Source organism: Saimiri boliviensis, chromosome 3, assembly GCF_048565385.1.
Source record: "Saimiri boliviensis isolate mSaiBol1 chromosome 3, mSaiBol1.pri, whole genome shotgun sequence".
NCBI lineage: Eukaryota > Metazoa > Chordata > Mammalia > Primates > Cebidae > Saimiri > Saimiri boliviensis.
The window spans coordinates 172255629-172277448 of NC_133451.1; the positions used below are offsets into that span (position 1 = coordinate 172255629).

At 35.4% G+C, this 21820-nt stretch overlaps 1 protein-coding gene across 1 annotated transcript in view; it reads left to right on the plus strand.

Annotated features, from left to right (window-relative positions):
• Positions 1 to 21820, plus strand: part of LOC101036090 (N-deacetylase and N-sulfotransferase 4) — a 302288-nt gene that overhangs the window by 270064 nt on the left and 10404 nt on the right. Inside the window, exons 8-11 of the mRNA XM_003929435.4 lie at positions 6466 to 6562; positions 10915 to 11038; positions 12963 to 13137; positions 19072 to 19242. Of these exons, the coding sequence (XP_003929484.1) occupies positions 6466 to 6562; positions 10915 to 11038; positions 12963 to 13137; positions 19072 to 19242 (567 nt within the window). The remainder of the gene's footprint in view (positions 1 to 6465; positions 6563 to 10914; positions 11039 to 12962; positions 13138 to 19071; positions 19243 to 21820) is intronic.

Genomic DNA, 21820 nt, shown 5'->3' on the forward strand with positions numbered 1-21820 from the left:
AGGGAGACCACTAGTCACAAATTGTCTCACCTTGAGACAAGCAGATCAGTCTCTGTACCCCTGCATCCACTGGTGGTGGGCCATCCCCTGAGAATGAGGAAGGGATGCAGAGTTTGATCTGAGGTCAGGTGGCTTCTATTAGCCAGGGAGAATTCTCAGTCCCCTAGCTGGGTGCAATAGCAGCTGGCAAGGTTCAGAGAAGGAGTGGAGGGTTTGCACTAATCTGAAGAGAGGATGCTTTCAGTGGAGAAAAGAGCATCCACCACACTCTACTCTTATACTCCAAGTTTCATTTGTTATGTTCACTCCATCTAGACATTTTTTTTCTTATGTTTCTATAAACTTCATGCCTGAGGAAATGTGTAACAAGAGAGTTATTGTGAGAAACTATAACGCAATTGCTGGTTTTGGTCCCAAAGGTGAAATCAGTGATTATTTTCTCCAGTTTTGTCTCCTGTTCTGTATTTCCCTCACCTTTGCTAGTATTTATGCTGGCCTAGAAGAAATACTGGTTGGGTCAGATACAGTCTTAGGACTGAATGAAGTAGCAGCAGTGGTATATGGTCCCACTAACTCTCCTCTTGTAAATTTCTTTAGGAGAAAGGCTGTGTTTAGATAACAATAACTTACTTTATGAAGTAAGGTGTACACTTTGGTAGTCTGTTCCGGCACCCCCATCCAGCACTTATCAGGCAGTGTTACAATTATAAGTGGGTGTGGAAGTACCAACAAGCAACTTAGTGAATTATCTGAATGCCAAAGATACATCTCCCTATTCTCACTACGTAGTAGGTATTCTAATTCTTCATGATTATGTGGGCCAATTATTCCTACCAGGATGGCAACTCATTTCTATGCCTGCCAATCCACTGGCACAGGAATTGCAAAGTGACCAGGCAGCCGTTTTGGCTTTGTGTTTGGTGAGCCTCTTCTCATGACCCCTGGTGGAGTCTTCCCTGTTATGCAAGCTAGAATTCCTAGACCCACTGAGCTTAAAGTTGTGAGGAAAGAAAGCACAGATTATCCAACTATGTCACTGGGAATAATGGTGAGGGGGTTCATTCCTACATCAACTCCTGGACTCAGATACACAACTCTTTGGACAAAGGGTACAGCAGAGGCACCAGCTGCTGATACAGTGTATTCCTGAAATAAAAACTATTGGTTGGATGCTGCACCATAGTAGTGATAGCCAGGCCTATGTGGGCACAGAAGGTGACTTTAGCTACAAGTCTGTCCACAAAACAAACAAAAAACAGATGACCAGGTACACTGCCCACAGCTCTGACAACTGAAAGAATTTCGTTAACCAGTGATTTTTAGAAGCCCCACTGAATGGGACTGTAGTGACACCAAAGTCCATTTTAGTTTTCTGCTAACATATGGATTAAGCCATCTACAAACCAAGCTTGGGTTTCTCCTCTTTATCAGCAGGTTATAGGAACCTTGTCATGAAACTAAAACTGAGCTGATGGAGAAGCATCAGTGGAACAGTGACAGTTGACATAGAGTCAGGAGCCACTGATTTGTAAGTGCCTCCTGGATCAGCCTGAGATTGATCCCATATATACCATTCCCATCTTACCATGAATTGCTGGACATACCTGAACTTATGATTTGACGAGTCTATCACTACTCTGTTCATGTTGGGTAGTTATGGCCACGTGATCACATTAAAAAGCCCTGGCAAACACTCTTTTTCTGTAGCACAGAAGCATACCAAGAGCTGTGGTTTGCATAATATGATTCCGATAGTATGCCTTGCTACAGAACCTTAGAAGTGTACATTGTGATTCTTTTCAAGTACTTGCCAAATATCCTACATGGTATCCATTTATATCATTGATGCCATAGTATCATGAATCGTCCGACATATAAAGCCCAAGTGTGAGGGTGGCTTGTACTTCAACCTTAGCTACTGCATACCCCTGTCTTGCTCTAGGCCCCTACCAAAACTTGAAGCTTTCTGTATCACTCAATAAATGTGCAGAGAAATGTTTCCTAGTGCAACTATATGCTGCCTCCAAAACCCAAAGAGGCCCATCAAGCACTGTGCTGCCTCTTAGCAGTAAGAATTGCAAGGTGTAACTCACACTTTGCTATGAATGGGATGTCCCAGTGTATTCAAGATGTCTGGACATCTGAAAGCTTAAAAGGTGGAAGCCTCCTGAAACTTCGTATGTTTGTCTTCCATTCTCTGAAGTGCATGTGTTTTATCAAGACAGACAAATATTTCCCACTTATATGTCAGGTCCAACTATCATGTCATCAGTACAGTGGGTCAGTGTTAGATTCTGCAGAATACCAGATTGATACTGGTCCCTTTAGTCTATATAATGACACTAAGAAGAATTAGCCTAAGCATTTCTTAATGAACCTCTTATTTTTAATTGGATAAAATTATATTCTTTGCTGGAATAAAATGATATTGAGAAGCCTATGATTTTGCAGCACCTATATTTGGCACAATGTTTAAAAGAATCATAATTAGAGAAAACTCACTTGACAAGTGTTACATTTAAAAGTATTTGTCAAAGAAAAACACTCAATGGAAAATAATTGTGAATATATTTGGTCTCTAATATTTAGACATTTTAATATTTAAAAAATAGAATTTAAAATAAGCTTCTCAGCCAAACACAGTAGCTCATGCTAATCCCCACACTTTGAGAGGTCAAGGCTGGAGAATCACTTGAGGCCAGGAGTTCCAGGTCAGCCTGGGCAACATTGCAAAACCCCATCTCTACCACAAAATACAAAAATTAGCCAGGCATGGTGCTGCACGCCTGTAGTCTCAGATACTCTAGATGGTGCCACTGCACCCCAGTCTGGGTGACAGAGCAAGACTGTGTAAAAAAGAAAAAACAAAACAAAACAAAACAAAACAAAACAAAACAAAAACAGAAAAGAAGCTTATCTCAACTGTCTCTCCAGTTAAAAATACAGTGGCGGCTGGGCACGGTGGCTCACGCCTGTAATCCCAGCACTTTGGAAGGCCGAGGCGGGTTGATCACGAGGTCAAGAGATCAAGACCATCCTGGTCAACATGGTGAAACCCCTTCTCTACTAAAAATACAAAAAAATTAGCTAGGCATGGTGGCGCGTGCCTGTAATCCCAGCTACTCAGGAGGCTGAGGCAGGAGAATTACCTGAACCCAGGAGGTGGAGGTTGCGGTGAGCCGAGATCGCGCCATTGCACTCCAGCCTGGGTAACAAGAGCGAAACTCCATCTCAAAAAATAAATAAATAAAATAAATAAAATAAAAATAAAAATACAGTGGCTTACAGAAGAGAGACATTTCAGTGTCAACTTTCATATTTATTAACTAAGAAATGCAACTTTGAGAAGGATTGCAGACAATTTTATAGAAAAGCAAAACAATAATAAGAGTATTGAAAACATTCTTCAGAAGAACTTTGGTGACATGGTATTAAAGAAAGATGTATCTAAAAACCTCATTAATATCACCAATGGCATTCTTCACAGAAATACAAAAAGTAATTCTAAAATTAACATGGAACCACAAAAGACCCAGAATAGCCAAAGCCATCTTAGGCAAAAAGTACAAAATAGGAAGAATCACATTACTTGACTTCAAATTATACTACAGAGCTGTAGGAACCAAAACACATGGCAATGGCATGCAAACAGACACATAGACCAATGAAACAGAATAGAGAATCCAGAAATAAACCCATGCTTCTACAGTGAACTTATCTTCGCCAAAGGTGCCAAGAACATACACTGGAGAAAAGATAGTTTCTTCAGTAAACAGTGCTGGAAAAACTAGATAGCCATATGCAGAATGAAACTGGACTCCTACCTCTCACCATACACAAAATCAAATTAAAATTTGATTGTTAAAGACTTAAAACTAAGGCCTCAAACCTACTAAAATAAAATTCTGGGGAAACTCTCCAGGACATTGGTCTTGGCAAAGATTTCTTAAGCAATGACCCACAAGCCCATGCCAAAGCAAACATGGGCAAATGGGATCACATCAAGTTAAAAAGCTTCCCAGCAAAGGAAACAATCAATAAAGTTTAGAGACAGCCCAAAGATTGTGGTAAAATATTTGCAACTACCCATCTGACAAAGGATCTTTAACCAGAATATGTAAGCAACTCAAACAACTCTACAGGAAAAAAAATCTCATAATCCAATTTAAAAACGGGCAAAGGATTTGAATAGACATTTCTCAAAAGAAGACATACAAATAGTAAATGAGTATATGAAACGATTCCCAACATCACTAATCATCAGAGAAATGAAATTAAAACTACAATGAGATATTATATCACCCCAGTGAAGCGGTATCTTATCCAAAAGACAAGTAATAACACATGTTGGTGAGGAAGTAGAGAAAAGGGAACACGTGGACACTGTTGGTGGCAATGTAAATTAATGCAGTCACTATGGAGAACAGTATGGAGGTTCCACAAAAAACTAAAAATAGAGCTACCATGTGATCCAGCAATCTAACAGCATGATTATTAAAAACTATTGTGAAAAAGAAAGGAAATCGGTATATTAAAGAGACACCTGAACTCCCACATTTATTTCAGCACTATTCACAATAGCCAAGGTTTGGAAGCAACTTAAGTGTCCAAAAATGGAGAAATGAATAAAGGGAATGTGGTACATATACACAATGGAGTATTATTCAGTCATGAAAAAGAATGAGATCTTGTCATTTTTAACAACATGAATAAAACCTGAGGACACTATGTTAAGTGAAATAAGCCAGGAGCAGAAAGATAAACTTCACATGTTTGCATGCATTTGCTAGGGATAAAAATTAAAATGATTGGCCAGACATGGTGGCTTATGCCTGTATTTCCAGCACTTTGGGAGGCCAAGGCAGGAGGATCATGAGGTCAAGAGATGGAGACCACCCTGATCAACATGATAAAACCTCATCTCTACTAAAAAAAATCAAAAATTAGTTGAAGGTGGTGCATGCCTGTAATCTAAGCTACTCGGGAGGCTGAGACAGAAGAATCACTTGAACCTGGGAGGCAGAGATTGCTGTGAGCCAAGATTGCACCATTGCACTCCAGCCTGGCAACAAAGCAAAAAAAAAAAAAGAAAAAAAGAAAAGAAAGAAAAATTAAAACAATTGAACTCATGAATTCACAGAGATAGAGAGTAGGATGATGGTTATCAGGAGCTGGGAAGGAAAGTGGAGGTGGTGGGAGTAGGGATTGTAAATGGGTACAAAAATAGACAGAATGAATGAGAACTAGTATTTAATAGCAGAACAAGGTGACTATAGTCAACAATAATTTATTTTACATTTAAAGTAACCAAAAGTATAAAATTAGAACCTTTGTAATACAAGAAATGATAACTGCTTGAAGTGATGGATACTCCATTTACCCTGATGTGATTATTAGCATTGTATGCCTGTATCAAAATATCTCATGTATTTCATAAATATGTATATCCAGTATGTATCCATAAAATTTAAAAAAAAAATTAAGTGAAACAGGAACTGATTAAAGTACATAAATATGAACCATAAATGCTTTTCCTTCTTGTTTCATTTTTATTATTGGGATAATAAATATAAAAATAGAATGTTTTAATTTTCAAGGTATATGTGTTTTAAAAATAATTTTACTTGTGACAATCGTTTTGAATACAATCGTTATGTAGATCACCATTGTAAGAAAACCAATATAGCAGTGAATAAATATTTCAAAAATTTTATCCTTTTATTTTTAAAGGGTCTTTTAATTCTCAGAAGTGTAAAGATTTTGATAATAAATTAGAGTCAGTCAGATAAAATGAAATAAAAACTGGCACCAAAAGTGAAGGTTAGATGGGGATATTATTGGACCAATGGATACACTGGGTATGTTGAGTCTGAAATTTCCTCACCATATCTATACAAAAATGGTGTATTTGCAACATAAAATGTAAGTCTAGAGCTCAGGAGGGAGGTAGAAGCTGGGTACTGATCTAGAAGCTATCACCTTACAAAATGTGCCAAAACTATGGGAGTATCTGAATCAAAACATGGAATGATATAAAAAGGAAATGTTGGCCAAGTCTGGAATTCAAGGATAGCATTCGAGCCTCTAGGGAGAAAAAATAGCAATGATTTGGGAGAGCACAGTAATATGAGTAACTATGATTAAGCCAAGTGAAGTGAAGTCCTCTGATATATACATGTAAAACATAAACCAAGAAATAGAGTAGTGTCACAGTGATTAGAACCTAGTCAAACATTGAAAGATGATAACAACAGGAGGGACTTGATGCTGAGCCTCAGCCTTGAGGTAAGGAAGGTGCCAATAATGGTATTTTTAAAAGATTTGAACATCAGAGAACCAAAGTGAGGTCTAACTCCAAGTTCTAGGTTATTAGGCAAGACTTTGATTCCATCTTTTGAACAATTTTTAGTGAACAGAGCCGGGCCCTCATTACACAGTAAGGTTACTTATTCTTCCTTCTTGCAGAATCCTTGTGATGATAAACGACACAAAGACATCTGGTCCAGAGAGAAAACTTGTGATCACTTACCAAAATTTCTAGTAATTGGTCCACAAAAAACAGGTAAAAATAGCCACTTATGCTGCTTATATTTTAAAAAAACTATTTCATGAAATACATTGTTATATGGTGTTATCAGATTAGATTTTTCTTTGTGAAATGTTTAGCTATCCATGCAAGTTTACTATACAAACTGCTTTTCACCTCCATCAATCATATTTATGCCATGAACCTCAAGAGGTCTTAATGCACACTAATTATCTTAAGCACTAAATTTTCAAACTATAGATTTTAAAACTTTTCAACATACATGTCAAATTTGGAAAACTTTGAACTTATATGTCACAATTGTTGTACCTCATCTTTAATTGTTACTTTTTATGGTTTTATTTAACTAATTTCTATAGCAATTTATAAAAACATGTTTTGGCCTGATTCAAACTATTTTACATGGTACATCAGCCTTTGAATTGATTTTTGTTCAGAGCCACTGCCATGATTATTTTCAAATATTTTAATGTATGATTTAGTTTTTTAAAATTAATCATTAGGTATTAGCAAAGTTTGAATTTACTTTCTGAAACACTTGAAGTTCATCAGGCATTTCTTCCTTGGTATTTCCTTATGCACTGAAGGACAACTTATAAGAATGCAGTAAAGAGAGTGAAAATATTTCACCAATGAGGTGACACTTTCAATTAGAATATTTTATACTTTCTTCTGTATGTGACAGTTTTATACACTTTGCTCATGTCCTGATTAATTAAAGTTTTTATTGAGTTGCTGTATTTTGAATTCACTGCTTTGACTAGAAGAAGCATTTTCATCAGTGAGTGCACAAACCATAACACAAAACAAACAGTCTCAATAAATAAGCCTGGCCCAGATGAAGATATTTGTAATACAAATAAGTAGATCATTTTAAAAGTTGTGGTTAAAATTTCCAGACTATTAAATACTGGTTGTTGAAATCTTTTCTTCCTCTAGTAATATAAATTGTATTACAACAGTAAGTTAATACATGTGCAGGGAGGGGAAAGAGCAACACATATTTTCAGATAGATCGCTTTTGTTGTTGTTTAAAATGTACATTAATTTTCTACCAACTCCCTTACAGCATTGCTAACTCTGGAATGACTACTAAAGAAATAAAACATCCCTGTGTTGTAAACTTGTGTTAAAAATCTAATAGAAAGGCATTCCCTATCATTTGTCATTGAATATTATTATGTTTTAGTTCTGTGAGAAGATTACAGCTTAGTAACCATAAATCTATTTTTCCTTCTTGTTGTTTGTATTTATAAAGACATCAAGCTATACCTTAAGACTTTTATATTTGACCTACCAGTATGGAAATAATAGAGCTTTTAGCTGGTTTTGGCTTTCCTAAGACAAACAAGAAAATAAGATGTTAAAACAAAGGAATCAGATGGTAATAATATTTCACAGGTTATGAAATGGTTGCAGTGATTCTTAAAATCCAATTATAGAAGTCTGACGTCATAATTTGTTCTTCTTATTGCTTCAGTTGGCAAAACACCCTCTGCTGACAGAGACTATAAATTCAGTGAGGGGTGGGGGCCACAAATAAGAGCTGCCAATCTAGCCTTAAATGTGAAGTTGACTTTTGATGACTTAAACGTGGTTTATGCATCTGTTACAATAAGCATGAGGTACAAAGGTGGTTCTCAAACTTCTGTTTACTCAGTTGCTGTGAGGTGAGAATGGAAGGATGTGATATTTCACTTTGCCATTGCCGAATCCTAGAAGAGATTTCTAGAAGAGATTCCTGTCAGGGAATGAGGAAGAGGGGAAGAGAAATAGGCAGAGATGATGGACACAGACTTAGGGACATTAGACTTAAGGGACTCAAAGTTTAAATCATAGTTCCTTGTGAAGCTTTGGACAGATATTCAACCTTCATCATTCAGAGTCAAATTCTGGTACTATCAGTGTAAAAAGAGGATCCTAATGGGGTTACATTTAGCACAACAATTGTAGGAGCATAATTCATTGGTCTTAGATCCTTCGGAGGATCAGTGTTTCCATTGTCAATATTAATTTCTCATGATTTTCCTGGCTTATCCTGGTACATTAAAACTAAGGAGAAGTTGATTGTACATAAAATAAATAGTTTTTGTTAGTATAGGATTTTTTTTCTCTTCTTTCACAGTATATATCAAAGAAATTGATAGAAAATGAAATAAAATAAAATAAATTAATAGAAAATGAAAGTCAAGGATAGATGAAACACTAGATGACAATTTTTTTATGTATATTTTGAGGTGGTGGGCCCAGACTTTTTCTGTCCCTAGTTGAGAGGGCTTTCCCTCTCCTCCCTATCAGATGCCTCTTGATGTCCCTCAAGGTGCTGGAGGCATGAAGGTATAGAGTTCAGAACATAAAGGCTTTGACTTTCTGTAGGCCAGGGGAGATCTGGGCACAATTCTGTGACCATTAGGGTAATTGAACATTTCTACTCACTGCCGAGTGAGTCTATAAAGTATCTATATTTAGATAATCAGCAACAATTAAAGAATATTTCTTTATCTGTGCCCTTCATTCATCTACATTCAATACCTTAGGAATATTAAACTTTTAATTTTCTCATTTGTCCTGTGTGAATCAAACTTCTCTTTCTCTCCATCCCCCTTATGAAAGTGTTATCTTAAAAGGTATTTGAAAAAAACACTTCTGGATTTCATGTTTCCTTCCAGCTTGTACTCTATTGCTAATTTGTTTCCCTAGAACATTTTTTTTGTCGTTGTTTTAGGTCTTCTCAGATTTTCTCTTTTTTAAACTCCTGTTATTTTTAGAAACAAACCAGGTAAGCTCTTCAAGATGCCCCTCATCCCTCAAAACTATTACATCTGTTTTTTCCAGTGTGGTTGAGAGATTTCTTCTGTCTAAACTTTAGGACCCTAATTTAGTTCTTAACCAGTTCCGTCTCCTTCATTTTTTTTAAATCTAGTCTTTGTAATTTGATTTCATATTTGTTATTCCTAAATGTCTTTTTAAATTAGTAACTAAATCTCCATAAAGACACTTACTAATTTTTGCCATCTTATTTCACACAGTCATTCATTCTAGGTGTTTTAATGTGTCTTCCATCCAAGGGTGGCTGGTCCCCATGGATCTGTTGTTATGTTCTTTCCTTTAGCTACTCATTACCTCTTGGTGGCAAGAGGTAACATAAAGCTGTGAGAATCTAAAAAGGTGGCAATTTCATTAATATTTGAAGTGTGGTAGCCTTTGCTCATATGATCTTAGGGTATATGTGAACAAAATATCAATTATCCACTGGTCTTCTCTACTTCTGATCCCAGTTGCAATGACAATTGTTCTGTCAGCACTCACACATAGCTTGTCTGCAGCTCTGCTAGGTCTAGGACACCTAACAAATGCTACATCTTCCAATGTATCACAGAACAGTTTACCTTTCAAGAAGAAAAGTCTTGATTTATGAGAGTTATGATGACCCAGTCACTTCATGAGTTCTTTCTGCTATGGCTGCCAGTCTCTGGCCTAATTCTGAAGGAAATAAGATTCAAAGATTACATTTGAGACTTCTGCAATGTGCACACAGGTGAGTTCTCACAGCTCGCCTGTTCTCTCTAGTGCTCCAATTATCAGGCTTGATTGTCACATTTTGCCAGGGAAGTCATTGAAGCAGCCAACTTTCTAGAGTCCTGCCCTCTTCTTTCAAACTTGCTGTGTAACACTTATGTTTTTAAGGAACAGCGTTAGAATGTACATCCCTCTGGAATCTGTCTCACTGATTTCCCATCTAAATCACCCGTTTTCTCATATGTTGGAAAGATATTCTGGTCTTCTCTCATTGTTGCACCTGTCACACTACGTCACAATTACTTTTGTACTTGTTCCAAGTTCATACATGGACTTTAAGTTCATTGAGGGCAGCAAACGTGTTTTCTTAATCAAGAGTTACTTCCGGGCCATATACAGAGTAGCATATCAACCCCTTTGAATAGTTTGATTTCATTCATCTGAATGTCAATGCTAATTGAAGACCCACCAGTTCAGTTTCTGTGACTGATGATAAAGATGGAGATAGAGAAACCCATGCCCTTCATGCTCTAGCCATTGACCTGACTCCAGCAGGAAAGCTGAGCTGCATGACTTCTGCAGTGCCACACTAGTCACATCATCAATCTGCTTTACTTTGGCTATTTGCTAATATTAAATCAGGCATTTTGATAAATAGAATCATGAAGACTAATAATAGAACACTGGGATTGTAGTGCATGGATTGTACCTGATTGATTTTTAAAAAATAATACTGATACTGGAAATGGTTGATTATTTTAACATTACTTTTTCAGCAAAAAAAAAAAGCTAAAATAATATTTTGTTTCTTATTATCACATAACCTTTTACCTTCTTTTTTGTAATAGGAACAACTGCACTTTATTTATTTCTTCTTATGCATCCTTCAATCATCAGCAATCTCCCTAGTCCAAAGACATTTGAAGAAGTTCAGTTCTTTAATGGCAACAACTATCACAAGGGAATAGACTGGTAAGAAAAAATAACAAAAAATAAATTCCGTTATTAATATATGCCCAATCACTGCAGAGCAATTATAGATGTATGTGTGGCATCTGCATAATTACAGGATAAATTTGTTATGCTCAATTCTACCCACAGTGAATTAGAAATTAATTTATAAAAAAAAAAATTAATTTATAATGTTGATATGTTTAATCAGTGTTGCCTATAATGTGATTTGGACAGTGCAATAATGATAATATTTTTCTGCTAAATTAATATGATTGAATAAAGAACATTATGGCATGTATTTCATCAGAATTATTTATAAAGGTATTTAAAATTTTCTTTAAGTATAGTATTATTAAACTGCCTATTTTTTTTTTCTGAACACATAATTTGTCTTCACAACATTTGAGGGAACAAATAAATCATTACATTGTTTTATAGTTCATGACATGTGTCTTCATTAACCACATAAAGTATGAATTTTATTATAATATAGGCTAATATTTGTCATGCAAATAATAACAGCACATTTTCAAAAGCATATCAAATTCTAGTCACATACATACATAAAAGAAATGTTAATTAACACATGATAAATTACCAAAAAAATAAAATCACAATATATCCCCTAAACCAAAATAGAATAAACCTGATACTGGAAATAATTTTTACTTTGGTGATCTTTTCTAGCTCCATTCCAATTTTCAAGAAAATAGGGTCGTGAATTTAATTTCTACTTCACAGAGTATATAAAGCGAATCTCACCTGAGGAAAATTTCCCTGAATGCACACATCTGCAGCATGGAAGTCTGTGTGTCATCATCATGAATGAACCTGTTTGCAATGAAAGACACTTTTTTTTTTTTTAAGAATTGGCTATAATCAGGAGTGAGCAGGTGCAATATCAGTGAGCAGATCAGGGTTCCTATTGTGGTTAGAGATGTGTCGATTCTGCATCTAGGACATTATATCTTGACTTACTTTTAAAAAGCTAAATAACCTTTGGAATTGCTTGCAGGTTATTAAAAGCAGAAGGGCAATTTTCTCTGATCTGTGAGCACAAATGGAACACAAATTGTTTAGCGGGAATATAGATGAGACTCTTCACCACTCCACATTTGGGAAACATAACAAATGTCAAAGAGGAAAATAAGTGTCTTATATGAATTCTTAATTGCTCTCATTTATTTATAGAACATTTGAGGGTGAGAGAAGTGATGAGCTGTAAGGAGGGTTACACACATAATTAAAGACTTGCACTGAATTAACCTCAGAACATATTGATTCCATAATCCACACACACAGGAATGTTCTGACAGCATATGGAGGAGTGAACCTGCTGAGGCACCACAAGATCAACTGGCAGGAAATATCCCCTTAATTTCTCTAGATAGACTATAATGTGTTCACATTGCTAAATATACTACAAATTATGCAGAAATTAAGAAGGAAGAGGACAACCATGTCCTAAAATTGTTGGTGTTTTATAGCTATTCAGATTTACACATCTTTCTGTCTTGTGAACTTTAATCTCACTGAAGAATTTCTGCATTCAAATTTGAAAACATACATTTACTATTTTTTAATGTCAACTAAACAGTACAGTGTGATTTACTGTTTGCCAAGGGCAAACAGTATTTCTGGAGTTGACTTTTTATAGCACAGAACATCAGCCCAAATTTATAATATTTTTCCTTTGTCCCTTACTGGCCTACCTTTCATCTCACTCCTTCCCCTGCCCAAAATGAGTCCTTAGAACAGGAATATTTTAGGTTGTGTATAAAATTCACATTCAATGTGTAGAGAGTATCTATTATTTAAACTGTAACAGCACAATAATCAGAAATAATGATAAATGAATATTAAAATATTCCAATTATTTCACATTCAGAGTATGGCAAGAAAAATATTTTCAGATTAATTAATTGTCTTTCTCTGCCTTCAGGTATATGGACTTTTTTCCTACACCATCCAATACCACGAGTGACTTTCTGTTTGAAAAGAGTGCTAATTACTTCCATTCAGAAGAAGCTCCCAAGCGAGCTGCATCTCTCGTTCCCAAAGCCAAGATCATCACCATCCTCATTGACCCCTCAGACAGGGCGTACTCTTGGTACCAGGTATGGTCAGTCAAAAAATCTGCTAAAAGCATTTTGTTATAGCTTAAATGGAGGCAATGACAACCATAATACAACCCAGACACATGAAAAGTCAAATGTAAGAATATCTAAACCCCAACCCCCCACCAAAATATATGAGAAATAGTAGCTGAATATTTAATTCATACCATGTTGGCCAAGGACTTTCAAGTATAAAATAATTATTTTTAAAATTACACATCAAATAATTAATAAATTTTCTAAACTGTGTTGGTTTATCAAAAATTAACAAATTAAAAGTCAGTATCTAGAGAACCTTTAACAAATACATGGTAAATGGCTTAGAGCCTTTATTTTGTAAAAGTTTCTTCAAATTTAATAAATAAATAAAGTATCAAAGTAGAAAAATAAGCAAAATGGACAAAAGGTACAGGTAAACAATCACATACAAAAACAACTGTCCAACAATTTATGTGAAAAATGATCAACCCAATTGAAGACCAAGTCTTATTCTGCCTCTTCCTCCTGGGCTGAAGTGATTCTCCTACCTCAGCCTCCAAAGAAGTTGAGACTACAGGTACACATTACCACACTCACCTATTTTTTCACTTTTTTATATTTTTTGTAGAGATGTGGTTTCACCATGTTGCCTAGGTTGGTCTTGAACTCCTGGGCTCAAGCAATCCACCAACCTCAGCCTCCCAAAATACTGAGACTACAGGCATGAGTCACTAAGCCCAATCCATTCTTTTTTAATATCTTGACCACAATTGTGATGTTTTTCCATGCTGTTAAGAAAGTGATTACAAGGGTTCTCAAGTGTTCCAATAGAAGGTACGCTGGGATTTTTCTGAAAACTCATTTGGCAATAGTTACCAAAAAGGATGTAAGGATATTTTGGTGATGTGATTCCTCTTCTGGAGTTGATGATAAGGGAAACTTCAAAAAGATGGACAAATATTTCGGAACATTGCAGCACTATCTACAAACATAATAATAAAAGTAAAGTGCCCAACACTATAGATTTGTGTCATATTAAAATGGAATATTCTGAAGCATCATTTAACTATGATTTTAATTAATAAAATTTGTGATTTAAAATGTATTAATGTGTAGATATTAATTAATCATAAATAAATGTAATTAAACATTGTGAATGTACTGTGAAGAAGCATGTAAAGGTGCTCCGAAAACATTCTGCATGAAAATAAACTTAAGACTTAAAACTAAACGATGAGTAGATATTAACTGAGTGCAAGTAGAAGGAAGGTGGATTAGAGGACATAGTATACGTGAAACACATTGGATATAAAGAATCAGATCACATTAAAAATGTTTAAAAAAAAATTCAATGTGGCTGGTGGAAAACTCCTAGGTAGAGACCTATAGGAAACGATGCGAAGAGGCACACTAGGGATAGGCCATCTGGCTGCCGCCATTTTTCTGAGCAACTGAAAGCCTTTGAAAAATGGTAGCCAGTGTGTGATTATCAGATTTTCTTTTAAAGAACATCAAATTATCTGCTATTTGAAGAAATTGGAATAGGACAAATGACTCTTTGGAGAAATCAAATTTGAGGCTATTGCAATAGACTTGCTGAGATATAAAAGCACTGTAGACAAAAATGGTAAGTAAAAATTGAATGAAGAATAAGTATTCAGATATATTTAGAGATTAAAATCAACAGAATTTGAAGAGGACATAGTATCTAGGATACTATGTATCTGGACACTTAGATGATGGCCATACATTCCCAAGAAAAAAGAATCGCTGCAGGTTATAGGAGGTGGTGGGGTGGGGGGAGGCTCAGGACAGAAAAAGTGTAGATTATGATCATGATGAGTGAAATCCTTCATTATCAAAAGAACGGTAAAGTCAGCTGACCCTCTGGGGAGAGGTCTGAGCTAGAGACAGATATTTGTGAATCAGAGGTGTGAAGCCATGGCCATGTAAAAGGTGAAATCGCCTAAGCAGAGAGTTTAGAGATGAAAAGTGCAGAGCAGGATGCCAAGAGAGATAAGAAAATATAGCCAAAATAGAAGAAAAAAATTCAGGAGTGTAGTGACACTGAATCTAAGGGAAGGGAATGGTGCCAGATGGAGGGTGACAACCATTCCAAAAAGCTGCTGAAAAATCAAACAGGCAAAGCCAAAGGAAAAGATGTGGAGGGAGATAGAGCCCTTAGCAACAGAGTAAAAAGAGCAAAGCCAGATGGATTTTGGTGAATGAATAAGTAATTAGGGGTGAAGAAATAGAGGCAGCCCTTGCAAAACACTCCAAAGCGTGATCTCGAAGGAGTAAAACAGGACACAGTTTTATGACAAAGAAGTAGAAGTGGAATTGAGAAAATATTATCTGTAGTAGTGCTGATTTGAATTATGATAAGTGATTTCCAAAGAAGAAGAGAGGTTAAAGGCCCAGGAGAGAAAACAGGTGACTAATTCTGTGAAGATACAAGAAAGCATGCTATAGCAAACGGCTTAGATAGCAGGCCCGGGGAAGCCCTGACGCCTCTTAACTCTTCTTGTGCTGGGATTCCACTAGCTGTCTGTTGAGTACTATGAACATGTCAAATATATATTTTAAAAGCATAAAGCTAAATATATATACAAAATAAACTGCCAAGTTGAAATGTGAAATACTTTTTCGATCATTAACACATTTTTTAAGATTAAATCATTAATTGATAAGTTCTAATGATGAGTCTAGTACTATAATAACTTTGAAATAGCTCTGACCTTAAGCAACATTTTGATTCATCTTTAGATATAGCTGGTGTTTTATCATGAGTAATGAGATATAAAATAACTGATTTTTATTGGTGGTAAAATCACAACCACAGTGCAAAAAATACTGTGGCTGTTTTATACATTCACAATTAATAACATGCTGAATTTCATTCAGAAAATGCTGAAAACAAAGAGTAATTTTTTTTTCCTTTGCTTATCCAAGTTCATAGACAAACTGTATTCTATCAACCCAGAATCCCTGGATTGAAACTTAAAGAATAGAAGAGGGGATGGACATAGATGCTGGTAAATTCAAAATCCTGAGATACAAAAATTTAAGTGAATATGGTGGTCTCTCCTTCCTTTGAGAAACCTGGAATGAGTTAATTGATGAAAAAAGGGTGATAGTTTTGAGGACACAGCAGTTTGAAAACAGAAGAAGAATGAGGATATGAAATCATTGTACAGTGGTGGGATAAAGCTGTCAACAAATGTAAATTTGCCTACAACGGTGATGGCCTAATTGAAGTTGGTAATCTTGAAGGTACTGTGGTAACAGTGTGTATATACTAAAATCCCAATGATACACGTGCATTTTGTATATGTACAAATTTAGTGCACATACAAATTAATACCAAAGTAAAGAACACTAAAGGGAAATTTTCAAAGAGTATAGTAGGATAATAAGTATTTTCATTTTTCCTTCTTTTTCTTGATTTTTCAAAATTTCCTTAATGAAAAATGTATTTTTTATTAAAGAAAACATTTTTTTATTAAAAATACATTTTTTTCAGTATTATTGAAAACAAATACTGATGTACAGAAAAATGTGACATTGCAAACAGGAAGGCAGGTAGTCGGGATCCAAAAGAAACACTTAGATTGGAAGCAAAATTTATAAACTACCATCTGAATCTGTCTAATCCATGAGTCAGTATTTCCCACAAGATGTAAGAGTTATGTCCTTCTCACTTTGTGAACACTCATTGCAAAGCAAGATAAATGTGTTTTTTAAGTATACCAAAAGCATTAAAATGTGAAGGCTTATAGTTTCGAATTCCAACATTTGAGGAAAATGTTGAGCATTTCCCTAGCAGAAAGCATGGTCACTACTTAGAGCAGATTTAAGTGAATCTTTTCTTTTTCACATAGATTAAACCAGTTCAATAAAACAGAATCTTTATGATGTGTGTGCCTCTCTGTGCTTGCTTTTTTCAAATAAATTCTTTGAAAATATATAGAGGTTTTAAAGGAATTATTTTTTCTGATAATACTTTTTATTGCTGTATTGCAGTGAGTATGGCCCCACACTGCTCCACATTTCAAAATAATGTAGCCTATTACTTAGCTAGTCCTGTCTATTCAGTAAATACCATAAATTCAAAGCTCAGCAGGTATAATTCAGAAACTCTTACAAATGTCATCTGCCACTGTAATTTCTACCCCACATTTTTATAATGGACCTCACAGAGGAGCGATAGTGCTATTTTTCCATAAAATATGTCCCTGTGCGACTTCATGACCATATTTTTATGCTAATCTACTTAGTTGCAGGAATACAAAGAAAAGTTGGTGCCAAACTGGAAGAAGTCAATATGGAACAGATTAAGCACAGTTTCATATTATCACTGCTTCAAAAAAAATGTTTGCATTACTGTATTAAATATGTATATAGTGTGTTTCTCATTCTTTATTGAAATTACATAATTTCTACACATTTGGTTAATTAAACAAATTATATAATCTATACTCGATTGGTATATATATATATGGTATATATGTAAAAACATCAATAAATACACAACAATGAGAAGACTTCAAAGTGTATGCCACTTACTAATTATTCTTTAACCATTTAAATTCCTAATCATCTTTACTTTTCTAGTTATTTTTATTTCTAGATAAATAAAAATTTATTTTTTCACCATTTCCTAATCATCTTTACTTTTCTAGTTATTTTTATTTCTAACTCACTTATAAGACCCATCACTCACACATAAGGCTAGCCATTACACAGTCATAGCAGGGACCAACATACTTCCACCATTACCCTACACTAGAACTTTTTCAAATTCACTTTTAGAATTCTCTCAACATTTATTCCTGCACACTTTATCAACCTTCACTTAACTTACCTTAGATGATAAATTCCTCTTAGTTTTCATATGTGTTTGGTATTTTTTTCTGATTACACAATCTTTCTCATTACACTTTAGCTAAAAAGCTTCAGCCACTGAAAAGTCATTTCATTCGGCAGTCACAATTACTCACTTACTGGTCTGGCTGTCACAGCAAGTAACTTCTACCTGCAGTCAAGTAAACAACTTTATTCCATCTATTGTCTTCCACACAAGATCCGATTTCTTTGAAGAGAGTGATTATTTCTTTTATCTTTTTATCTCTAGGATCTATCTCAGATCTTTGTTATAGTAAGAAGCTTACAAAATGCTTGTTAAATTATATTGACTGTTAGATTTATCTCTCACTGAGCTAGGCTCTCTCCTGGTTGACCAATGATGGTTTGGTGTGACACAGAGGATTTGACACTGAAAAGTAGAAGTGAAGCAGTATTTGTGAATTAGCAGGATTAAGTAGAAACCCATGTGAGACCAAACAGAAAGGACCTTGGGTGACGTCAATATGAATATGACATCTAAACAAGCATGAGAAAAAACACTAGCACCTGCTACACAGGGATATTGGGGAAATGTTAGAACCTGAAGGAATGGCTGTAATGAAACAATAGCCCAAGAAACATGTAAGACTATTCTTAAATAGACTATTTTTACAAAATCTAATTTTTTCATCAGGCTTGATTTGTCTGGTCTCTGACATCTTCTCATTCTTAATAATATCCATGAAGAGAATCCTTGCATGCTATCTCTGCTTTGCACCTAACCACTTTAGACACAAATATAACCACAAATTTATGTGCACACCACTTGACATATAGTGAAGGCTTGTAATTTAATGTACTTTCAAATAAGCAGTGTGTCAATGCTTCTTCCAATATATGCAGTTTTCATACTATTTCTTTTCATTCATTTTCATTCTAAAATTAAGTATTCAATTTTTCATTATTTTGTTGCATGAAGGACACACACACACACACACACACACACACACACCCCAAACACACACATGCACATGCCCACCCATACACATATGCATATCTACACAGGCATTAAAAATAAATCCAACTTTACAATTGACTTTCTCGTTAAAGCACCAACGATCACATGAAGATCCAGCTGCCCTGAGGTTCAATTTCTATGAAGTTATCACAACAGGACATTGGGCCCCATCTGACTTAAAAACTTTGCAGAGAAGATGCCTAGTACCTGGATGGTATGCAGTCCACATAGAAAGATGGCTAACTTACTTTGCTACTTCTCAGGTAATGTCCTGAAATTACTTTCTTCTGTTTATTATATCATGATTGTATTGCACTGATAAGCAGAAAATGTGAATGAACATTGCCACAGATGGTGATTAATAGTCAGAGACAATGGTAAGTAAGGAAAAAGATGTACATTTTACATGTTTAATTTTATTAATACTATTAAAATGATAAATTCTCTAAATCACATTTTTGCAATCTCCTTTTGAACAGTAGCTAGTCTCAAAGTGATAAATTCTCACACATGAGACATCATGTGACTTACAGGCAACAACTCTAAATTACCAGTACATCAGCCAGCTAGACAACAGCTTTATGGAACACCACATGCAGATGCCTACATGTTGTTTGCTCCGTGTGGCCCTTATAAGAAAAGAAGGTCATACACTAGACTGCCAAATGGGGAGTGTTATAATAGCTACAGGAACATGAGCTAGACAAGGAAATAAGGATTTTAAAAAGGCATCCATATCTTTTTCTTAAATGGGTCTTTTGTTACTATTATACATTAAGTTCTGTGATATATGTGCAGAACACGCAGGTTAGTTACATAGGTATACATGTGCCATGGTGGTTTGCTGCACCCATCGACCTGTCATCTACATTAGGTATTTCTCCTAATGCTATCCCTCCCCTTGCTCCCCACCCTGACAGTCCCTGGTGTGTGATGTTCCCCTCCCTGTGCCTGTATGTTTTTATTATTCAACTCCCACTTTTGAGTGAGAGTATGCTGTGTTTGGTTTTCTGTTCCTGTGTTAGTTAGCTGAAAATGAGGGCTTCCTGCTTCATCCATGTCCCTGCAAAGGACATGAACTCATGCTTTTTTATGGCTGCATAGTATTCCATGGTATATATGTGCCACATTTTCTTTATCCAGTGTATCACTGATAGGCATGTGGCTTGGTTCTAAGTCTTTACTATTGTGAATAGTGCTACAATAAATATACATGTGCATGTGTCTTTATAGTAGAATGATTTATAATCCTTTGGATATATACCAAGTAATGGGATAGCTGGGTCAAATGATATTTCTGGTTTTAGATCCTTGAAGAATCGCCACACTATCTTCTACAATGGTTGAACTAATTTACACTCCCACCAACAGTATAAAAGTGTTCCTATTTCTCCACATCCTCTCCAGCATCTGTTGTTTCCTGACTTTTTAATAATTGCCATTCTAACTGGTGTGAGATAGTATCTCATCGTAGTTTTGATGTGCATTTTCTAATGACCAGTGATGATGAGCTTTTCTTCACATGTTTTTTGGCCACATAAATGTCTTCTTTCGAGAAATGTCTGTTCATATCTTTCACCCACTTTTTGACAGGGTTCTTTGTTTTTTTCTTGTAAATTTGTTGAAGTTGATTGCAGATTCTGGATAGTAGACCTTTGTCAGATGGCTAGATTGCAAAAATTTTCTCCCATTCTATAGGTTGTTTGTTCTCTATGATAATAGTTTCTTTTGCTGTGCAGAAGCTCTTTAGTTAGATCCTATTTGTCAATTTTGGCTTTTGTTGTCATTGCTTTTGGTGTTTTAGTAATAAAGACTTTGTCCATGCCTATGTCCTGACTGGTATTGCCAGGATATTATTCTAGGATTTGTATGGTTTTAAGTTTTATATTTAAATCTTTAATCCATCTTGAGTTAATTTTTTGATAAGGCATAAGGAAGGGGTCCAGTTTCTGTTTTCTGCATATGGCTAGCCAGTTTTCTCAGCACCATTTTATTAAATAGGGAATCCTTCCCCGTTGCTTGTTTTTGTCAGGTTTGTTAAAGATCAGAGGGTTGTAGATGTGTAGTGTTATTTCTGAGGCCTCTGATTCATTCCATTGGTTATATATTTGTGTTTTTTGTTTTTTGGTTTTTTGTTTTCTAGTACCATGCTGTTTTTGTTACTGGAGCCTTGTATCATAGTTTGAAGTCAGGTACTGTGATGCCTCCAGCTTTGTTCTTTTTGCTTAGGATTGTCTTGGCTATGAGTGCTCTTTTGTGGTTCCATATGAAACATCAACATCAACATAAAGGACCGCACACAAAAACCCCATCTAAAGGTTATCAGCCTCAAAGATCAAAGGTAGATAAATCCATAAAGATGAAGAAAAAAGTGAAAAAAAAAATGTTGAAAATATTCCAAAAACTAGAATGCCTCTTCTCCTCCAAAATATTGCAACTCTTCTCCAGCAAGGCACAAAACTGGACAGAGAATGAGATTAATGAATTGACAGAATTAGGCTTCAGAAGGCGGGTAATAACCTCCTCTGAGCTAAAGGAACATGTTGTAACCCAATGCAAGGATGCTAAGAACCTTGATAAAGGTTACAGGAACTGCTAACTCTAATAACCAGTTTAGAGAGGAACACAAATGGCCTGACAGAACTGAAAAACACAGTATGAGAACTATGTGAAGCACACACAAGTATCAATAGCCAAATTAATCAAGCAGAAGAAAGGATATTAGAGATTGAAGATCACAAAGAATACAAAGGAACAAACAAAGCCTCCAAGAAATATGGGACTATGTAAAAAGACCAAAGCTATGATTGATTGGTGTACTTGAAAGTGACAGGGAGAATG